Below are 9,817 nucleotides of genomic sequence, written 5' to 3' on the forward strand. Positions count from 1 at the left end.
GAGTAATACAGGGGACACACTACTGAAAAAGAACATCACTGGGAGAACTAAACTATGGTGAAGATGAACAAGTTAAAAGAGTAATTACAATGGTTAAAAACAATTGTAAGCCATTATATTAATTTCCTAGAACTACCATAAGAAAGTACTGGTGGCTTAACACAACAGAAATGAATTCTCCCACAGTTTTGAGGGCTAGAGGTTAGGGATCAAGTTGTCAGCAAGGCCACACTCCTTTTGAAGATTCCAGAGAAAAATCCTTCCCTACCTCTTCCTAATTTCTGAGTTTCTGAGTAGACATAAGTTTTGGGAAGAAATTATTCAACCTACCACAGGTGTATGTATGATTTGCAGAAAGAAAAAATATTTTGCTGTAACTGGAGAGATATTTATAAAATACGAGGAAAGTGAAAGTGAAGTCACTCAGCCGTGTCCGACTCTTTGCGACCCCATGGACCGTAGCCTATCATGCTCCTCCATCCATGGGACCCTCCAGGCAAGAGTGCTGGAGTAGATCGCCATTTCCTCCTCCAGGGGACCCCCCACCCCCCGACCCAGGAATCAAACCCAGGTCTCTCGCATTGTAGGCAGACACCTCACCATCTGAGCCACCAGGGAAGCCTCTCACAAATAATATAAATCATCATTTTTAGGTAAAGAAGAAACACAGGTTATAAACTGATAGTTGAGAAGACTGAGCACAGAGTCATTTGTCCTATCTCATACAGCTCAACAGAGAAAGCCCTGAATTTTAAATACAATTGCATTTTTTTAAAATATAAATGTGAAGTGGGTCACTATTAGGTTCAGTATAAAGTGTTTTTTACAAGTTTTAATAATTTATGCATGGAAACTTTCATCTGTTCAGATACAAACCCCAAATCTCATTTTAGGTAATAGTTGCTATTACTCAAGTAATGCTTTATTCAAAGCCTTTTTATAATGAATCTCACTTTTATGGAGAATCTTAAATGCTTATTTTTTGTCACTACATAGGTACATTATTAAAATTCATACATCTCTACACCGTTATTTCTTTAACCAAAACTGTTTCCGTTTAATCCTTCTTACCTCCTCTTTCCTTTTGACATTTTAAGTTATTTCTCACAAATCACAGTGAAGGTGTTGGTGAAGAATAAAAATGTGAAAGGAATCCTTTTGCCCTTAACTACTTAGGCGCTGCTTTGGCACAATGCTTTCTCTTCTCCCTTTTGGCCGTGAAATTCTTGTTATCTCTATTAATTTTTTTCAACGTTTAGAGAAACAATATGTAATGGGTTAGATAGAGGGGGAGTTATGGAGAAGGCGATGGCACCCCATTCCACTACTCTTGCCTGGAAAATCCCATGGACGGAGGAGCCTGGTAGGCTGCAGTCCATGGGGTCGCTAAGAGTTGGATACGACTGAGAGACTTCACTTTCACTTTTCACTTTCCTGCATTGGAGAAGGAAATGGCAACCCACTCTAGAGTTCTTGCCTGGAGAATCCCAGGGACAGGGGAGCCTGGTGGGCTTCCGTCTATGGGGTCGCACAGAGTCGGACACGACTGAAGTGACTTAGCAGCAGCAGCAGCAGCAGCAGAGGGGGAGTTAAGGCTGAGAAGTAGTGACGTCACCAAACCAGGACAGCTGGCTGAGAGGGAGTATTCCTGCTAGTGAAATACAAGACATAAAAGGTAAAATACTTAATACTTAAAAGATACTGTGCTTCATGGGAGAAAGGGGAAAGGGTTCAACAATGGCCATTAATCCACAACTCTCTTGTTAACAATGGATTATTTAAACATCTGTTAAGCATTTGTAACTTTAACAAATTGGCCTCAAGGTACTTAAAATTTTCTTTTAAAACAGTTCTTTCTAGGGTTAAAAAATGTGTTCTTTTAAGCTTAAAAATACACTGACCTTCTTAATGATCTTCTGAGAAAAAATAATTTTCCCTGTTCTTGAGAAGGAGAAAGAGATTAAGAAGGCTCCAAAAACTGCTTACATTTTGGACTGCTTTTTAAATATTGATTTTATGTGTGTTAAGTATAAGCTGGTCAAAAACATGTGGATTAATTTTTCCATAAAATATGAATGGTTTTAAAAATTAAGAAGGGGGAATGCTTGGCAAACTCTGATTATTTCTTGTCAAAGCAAAAATATTTGAAAAGCAGTTGTTGCCATTAGAAAATATTCCTAGTACAGCTAGATACAATTTTTATCATAAACTGACAACCCAGGATTTGAATACAGGATTTTCTTCTTTTAAATAGACTTTGTATTACACCATGTTACACAGCAAATATATATTGCACGCATGCATGCTAAGATGCTTCAGTTGTGTCCGACTCTGCAACCTTATGGACTGTAGCCCAGCAGGCTCCTCTGTCCCTGGAATTCTCTAGGCAAGAATACTGAAGTGGGTTGCTGGGCTCTCCTCCAGGGGATCTTTCCAACCCAGAGACTGAACCTGGGTCTCTTGTGTCTCCTGCATTGGCAGGCAGGTTCTTTACCACTAGCGCCACCTGGGAAGCCCATCAAATATATATGCATATATACATTAATATATTTGCATTTCAACACTTGTTACTGAATTTCACCTCAGAATGTGATTGTCACTAATATGTTTCTGTTTCTGAATATTAGATAATCTTTTAATTATGTCACTTGGAATCCAACGTTAACCTAAAAGGTACTAAAGACTTTGTACTATGTTGAATGCAACCCTCTTCATTTTTCTGAGCTTCTGATATTTTTATGGCAGTTTTGTCTTTAAAATATCCTTAATACTTTGATGTTAACCTTATTTTTTTTAGTAATTTAAATGCCTCTAGTAAAACAATAATCCTTCCCAACCCAATACATTTTTATGTTAATCATACAGTTCTCTGTATAACAGATGTTTGGAAGTGTATGGAACTGATGCACTAAATTTCACTCCCTTCTTTATCTCATTTTCTCATTTCTCATTACAGGAACATCCCTCACTAGGCCAACTTTCAGAAAAGTTAATAGACAACAATATTAACGTCATCTTTGCAGTTCAAGGAAAACAGTTTCATTGGTATAAGGTATGTTAACTCCCAAAATGTAAAAATTAAAATGTTTGCATCTGTAGTTAAAATTAGAATACTTCTCAGAACCCCAGGTAAGGATTCTGGGGTTCTTATACTTTGTACAATCTAAATTTAACACTATATTAACTAATGTATACTACACAGTGCCCTAAGTTAACATTTAAGTATAAATAAATACAAATTCTATGTTTGCAAACCTAAAATTAGAATCTAGTGAGGGCACTGATAGTACTTGGTACTGAAGTCAAGTGAAGTGAAGTCGCTCAGTCATGTCCAACTCTTTGCGAACCCATGGACTGTAGCCTACTGGGCTCCTCCATCCATGGGATTTTCCAGGCAAGAGTACTGGAGTGGGTTGCCATTTCCTTCTCCAGAGGATCTTCCTGACCCAGGGATCAAACCTCGGTCTCCCGCATTGTAGACAGACTTGGTACTGACTGTGACAATATTGGAGAAGACTTTTATCAGGTGAAACGTAGTTCACACCCCAACTATACCATGTCCACATTTCTGCTTATTCTAGTCCATGGGCATATCTTTATAATAGATTAGATTGGGGAGCATCAGTATTTTTCAACAAATCTAGCACCAACATACCTAGATTTTGTCTAGGTCATCTAATAAAGGAATAAGAGGAGCCATGGAAGTGGCTGACTCAGTCAAAGCCTTGCTACATAAGAATAATTTTGGTTTTGTCCAGAATCTTTTCAGCCAGGTGAGTCCTACAAGCAGAATAGACATTTGACACCTGTGTCACTCTGGCAGCATCCCATGGGATTCCTCCTGTCACCCCCAAAATAGAACTTCTGTGATCCTGCTAAAGCTTTCCTTGCAGTCTTATAGATTCTTTTTTCCAGGAAACTCTCTTTTCTTCATTTCTACAATGGCGTGATACCCTAATTTTCTTTACACATGTCTGTTCACTGGATCTTCATCTCCCTTGTTGTCTTTGCTTTTACCTTGTACCCACAATGTCCTTTACTTATTTTTTTTTTAATATTTCAGATAAACTATTTTTTCTTTTGGTTTCAACAGCTACTTGAATTCATTTGCATTTGCCACAAAGCTGGTGTTCCTGTCACCAGTTTCCCTAATATCTGACTACTACATTTATCATCTGAAAGTGCTACTTTAATTATATCATTTCGTCCCTTAGCAATTGTATCATTTCTTTCCTACAGTGAAGATGTAATTCCCTGTTTTCCAAAATTTACATACCATGGAATTCGTTTTAAGGAAACAGCTGTTATATCCACAGAAGTAGAGCTCGGACTCAAATTAAATGCCCAAATCACTTTACTAACAATAGTAACAGCTCCCACTTTTTGAGTACTTACTGTTGTCAAGCACTGAGTTTATTAACATTAATTCATTTGATACTCTTAAAACTCTTAACAAGAAGGATAATATTACTAATATGCCCACTTTAAAGATGAAGGAAACAAATGCATTTAGGGAGGTTATATACTTTCCTAACAGCCTAAATCCTGTGTTCTTAACCTCTAAGCTTAAATTTCAAATTGAATTTCAACTCACTGAGCAGCTTTTTATTGTTTTGCTCTTTTTTGTCTGCTATTTATTACTTCTTGATGGTGATATTGGCTCTAGCAGTTTCTTCCTACTCCTTTAAGAAAATTTCTACTGACTGTTAAACCATAAAACCAGGTTTGTTATTAACTGAATTGCATGCAAAGTAAAAATCAACGGATTCTAAAAGCGTAACAAACTCTGCTGAGTCCTGTGTATGCCATGCAGTCACCCAATTTGGTTGCTCACAGACATTTTTATTAATCACCTTTGTCTGAGTTGTAACACCTTCCTAACCCATCTCCCAAATCCACCTTTCACCTGGCTGCAGGATGAGCTATTTGAATCACACTTTGAGTAAAGTGCTCCAGTGGTTTCCTCTGATCTAGAGGATCAAGCCTTTATTATGGCACATGAGGCTAGTGGGTCCCTGCTTGCCTCGCTGACCTCATCCCCCAAAGCTGTCTGCCTTAAACTTGTCCCTCCAGTCGTGCTTCTAATTCTCCTGTGAACACACTCACCAGGCTCTTTCTTTTCTTTGTAACTCTGTTCTTGCTATTTATCTCCCATCCCTGGAAGCCTTTCTCCATTATTAGTTGATTAACTCTTACTCATCCTTGAAGACACAACTCATGAATCACCTCCTCCAGGAAACAGTCCCTGACAAACTTCCCCAGCCCCCAAATGCCTGCTCTGTATCCCTCGAATTAGGGTCCATATATATGACCATTGCTTCATGGGAACATCATTTTTTGAAACTGTCATTTACATTCCTGTGAGATCCTTAAGGGTAGAAACTATGTGGCCTAATAATTTAGCGTTTCCAAAGTGGCATATGATGCTACTTAATAAAAGTTATATAAATGGATTTTTAAAATGTCTGACAAATATATTTCCCTTATACCTGAGGTACTAAATTATTTGTAGTAGCTTATTGTTCAAGTAGTAGCCGTCATACAGCAAGAACTCAGTGATACTTGTGAATGATAAAATGATATATAAATGCATTTCAAGACTTTTCATAATCTGATTCCATATAAATATGCAGCATTCACTCTAGTAAAACTAGTTACTTCTCTATTCTTAGTTAATCTACAACTTCGGTAAACCTTTAAGCCTTTACTAATTCTCATTTTCTCACTAGGAATACCTAGAGTCCATTTTTTTATGGACCATCAGAACACCTGTTCAATGAAACTTCCATTTGTGACTTTGATTTTTTTTCTCCTGTCTGGACAAGCATGTCCTAAAGACCGCTCCATGGAAAAGCAGTTCTGCAAAATATTTATGTTACATGAGAAAACAGTTTTGTAATTAAGTAAATGTTAGAGAATGTGGCAGTTATTATAATAATGCTAAATTATTTCTGAATTGCAGGGGTATACATTTTGAGTCTCTATGTAGAAAAAACCATATGCAGAACTTATCAAATTTATTTGCCCTCAGAACCGTTTTCATTTTAAAATCTCTTGGGACCAGGTTCTGTGGTCTATACTTTAAGGTTTAAGTTAGCATGTAACTTGGGTACTCACACACACTCATGGACATACAAATACATATCGTTTCAGGTATATATGTTTTAGCTGCTTTAGTTAGTTGCTTATATTTTTTCTTGTGTTTTAACTTTTTTATTCATGCAATGACTCATCTTCCATTGATACCTATAAGATTTTTAAATATTTCTTGATTGCTAAGCCACTGTACATAGTTGTAATTTAGTGAATGCTATTGGTATGTTTTCTAGGACCTTCTACCCCTCTTGCCTGGCACCATTGCTGGTGAAATAGAATCAAAGGCTGCAAACCTCAATAATCTGGTTGTAGAAGCCTATCAGGTATGTATATATTGTACACATTTTTTTTTCACATAAACTTTTAATCCCAATTTCTATAGCAAGGTACAAACTAATGCTCTATCATCTTGAGAGGAGTGGTGGAAAAACATTAGATTAGGAATTAGGAACCTGAGTTAGCCCTGGCTCTATCACTAACTAGTTACAGAACCTTGGTAAAGTCATTTCAGCTTTCTGTGTTTCACTATGTCCTTTGACACAGTTTACTAAATTCAGGTTGAGCTGCTGCTGCTGCTGCTAAGTCGCTTCAGTCATGTCCGACTCTGTGCAACCCCATAGACGGCAGCCCACCAGGCTCCCCTCTCCCTGGGATTCTCCAGGCAAGAACACTGGAGTGGGTTGCCATTTCCTTCTCCAATGCAAGAAAGTGGAAAGTGAAAGTGAAGTCGTTCAGTCGTGTCCGACTCTTTGCGACCCCATGGACTGCAGCCCACCAGCTCCTCCGTCCATGGGATTTTCCAGGCAAGAGTACTGGAGTGGGGTGCCATTGCCTTCTTGAGCTAAAGACTACTAAATTTCCTTCCTTATTAAATGTTCTGAGAGTCACCAAGTCACAGCCATAGAATATACTTTATTACCAAGAAATATCATAATTTCCAGTGCCATAATCAATCTACTGTGTTATTTAAATAGCAACTTTCCAGAAAAAAATGAACTGAGATATGGAGACTACTAGGAGAATTTTGTTAGGGTGTCCTAGATCATCACTAGGTTGTTCAGTTTGATTCAAAGAATTACCTTAAGAGATATACTATTTTATTGAGATGACAGTTGTACGCTGTTCCCAAGTTGTGAAGAGTAGGTGCTAAATACAAAGTTAAAGAAGTATCTGTACTCTTAACCTAGGTCATTCCTGGATAGAATAATCTCTTTTAGGACACTGTAAAAACAGTAACTGTCATTTTAATACCACTGCTGCTGCTGCTAAGTCGCTCAGTCGTGTCCGAGTCCTAGCGACCCCATGGACTGCAGCCTACCAGGCTCCTCCATCCATGGGATTTTCCAGGCAAGAGTACTGGAGTGGGGTGCCATTGCCTTCTCCGTTTAATACCACTACAAACTAGTTATTTTCCATACATGACCTCATTCAATCCATTCAACCAACCTATAAGGCAGTATTAGTACTCCCATTGTATATTTGTAGAATTTCAAAGAAGCTAAGCAAATTAACCAAAGGTCAAACAGCTAACAAGCAAAAGAAGCAGAACCAGAACCTAGGTTTTCCTAAATTCTAACTTTCAGGTGCTTCCTTCTGTATTATATAGTCTGTTTTCTTTTTTCACATGGTGTTCAAAGATATGCTTTGTTCTATCTTGAATTTATGTGCTATTGACAAACTCTCACTTCTTCAAATTCTCTTATTGCCTTCCTGACATAGTAGAGTTGAACGGTATTAACAGTAGCCCAAGTATTGTTAGAAATCTCAGGCTTCACATTTTCTTCATGGAACATCTGCTTTCAACTCAGGTACAAAAGAAAAAGGCAGAAGTGGATACAGAATAGAAAGTGAAGGACTTGTTTAAACTTTCTTTCTTTAAAAGGAAAACAAATCTTGCAAGGTTTTTTGTTTGTTTGTTTTGCAAGTAATTGTTCTATGTCTCAAGACTATGTTGGATGAAATAGGAAAAGCATCTTTAATTACAATTTTTTTATCACTGTTACCAAAAAGAAAGCATTAATAGGACTGGAGGGACATCTTGACTAGGAAAATCAAACCTGTGTACAACTCATTACAACTACAACAGTAGTTTGCTCCCAAGGATAATCAAAATAAGAAAGGAGCTTACAGTATTTGAAGTCACCCTATTTTTCATTATATGAACCCACATATAACCCCTTAGAAAAAATATAATTGATAAACTTTCCTATGTATCAAATTAGACCCATGGAAAAGGAAACAATAGCTTTTTTTTTTTCATGTTCTTTATTTGCTAGGTTAGGTCTGTATGCATTATCTAATTGTAGTTCTGATTAACCTTAAACAATTTTGAAAATACTAACAAAATCAACAAAAACTCTAACCAACATCCTTAAGCTGGGATTCTGTTATAATTTTATATGTCTGTACTTTAAAATTTTTTCTGAAAATTCATTTCATCTTCACAATCCAACAGAAACCATTCATTCATTGAAGAAAAAAACTAATATTTTATTCTACTTTGTAATTCTTTGCATTTCATTTTTAAGACTTTTGTAAAATTACATACAAATTTAGTACATGGTGAATGTGATTGCATTTTATTTTTTATCCTTTACATTGCCATCAAAATTAAAACTATATAAAAATTAAAACTAAATAAAAACTATATTAAAACTATACATATTAAATATATACTTAACCTTAATTTAACTGAAATAAAAAATAAATTATATTGAATAAAAGGAATTACACTTAATAAAAAATAAAGTCTGTCTCTGCACCTGTTAGATATTAAAAGGCAAGCTTAATACTGTCTGAAACTTGGGGAGGGAGGAGGGAAGGGGATTTGGGATGGCGGATACCTGATATCAGATCAGATCAGATCAGTTGCTCAGTCATGTCTGACTCTTTGCAACCCCATGAATTGCAGCACACCAGGCCTCCCTGTCCATCACCAACTCCCGGAGTTCACTCAGACTCGTGTCCGTCGAGTCAGTGATGCCATCCAGCCATCTCATCCTCTGTCATCCTCTTCTCCTCCTGCCCCCAATCCCTCCCAGCATCAGAGTCTTTTCCAATGAGTCAACTCTTCACATGAGGTGGCCAAAGTACTGGAGTTTCAGCTTTAGCATCAGTCCTTCCAAAGAAATCCCAGGGCTGATCTCCTTCAGAATGGACTGGTTGGATCTCCTTGCAGTCCAAGGGACTCTCAAGAGTCTTCTCCAACACCACAGTTCAAAAGCATCAATTCTTTGGCGCTCAGCCTTCTTCACAGTCCAACTCTCACATCCACACATGACCACAGGAAAAACTATAGCTTTGACTAGACGAACCTTTGTTGGCAAAGTAATGTCTCTGCTTTTGAATATGCTATCTAGGTTGGTCATAACTTTCCTTCCAAGGAGTAAGCGTCTTTTAATTTCATGGCTGCAGTCACCATCTGTAGTGATTTTGGAGCCCAGAAAAAGTCTGACACTGTTTTCACTGTTTCCACATCTATTTCCCATGAAGTGATGGGACCAGATCCATGATCTTCGTTTTATGAAGGTTGAGCTTTAAGCCAACTTTTTCACTCTCCACTTTCACTTTCATCAAGAGGGTTTTTAGTTTCTCTTCACTTTCTGCCATAAGGGTGGTGCCATCTGCATAAGGAGAAGGCAATGGCACCCCATTCCAGTACTCTTGCCTGGAAAATCCCATGGATGGCGGAGCCTGGTAGGCTGCAGTCCATGGGGTCGCT

At 37.6% G+C, this 9,817-nt stretch overlaps 1 protein-coding gene across 1 annotated transcript in view; it reads left to right on the forward strand.

Moving 5' to 3' along the window:
- The window catches only part of ITGB8 (integrin, beta 8), a 96,901-nt gene that overhangs the window by 67,613 nt on the left and 19,471 nt on the right, over window positions 1–9,817 (forward strand). The window contains exons 7-8 of the mRNA XM_010832783.1: window positions 2,957–3,052; window positions 6,330–6,419. Coding sequence (XP_010831085.1) covers window positions 2,957–3,052; window positions 6,330–6,419 — 186 coding nt within the window. The remainder of the gene's footprint in view (window positions 1–2,956; window positions 3,053–6,329; window positions 6,420–9,817) is intronic.

Source organism: Bison bison, unplaced genomic scaffold (genome assembly GCF_000754665.1).
Source record: "Bison bison bison isolate TAMUID 2011002044 unplaced genomic scaffold, Bison_UMD1.0 scf7180017862274, whole genome shotgun sequence".
NCBI classification, from domain to species: Eukaryota; Metazoa; Chordata; class Mammalia; order Artiodactyla; family Bovidae; genus Bison; species Bison bison.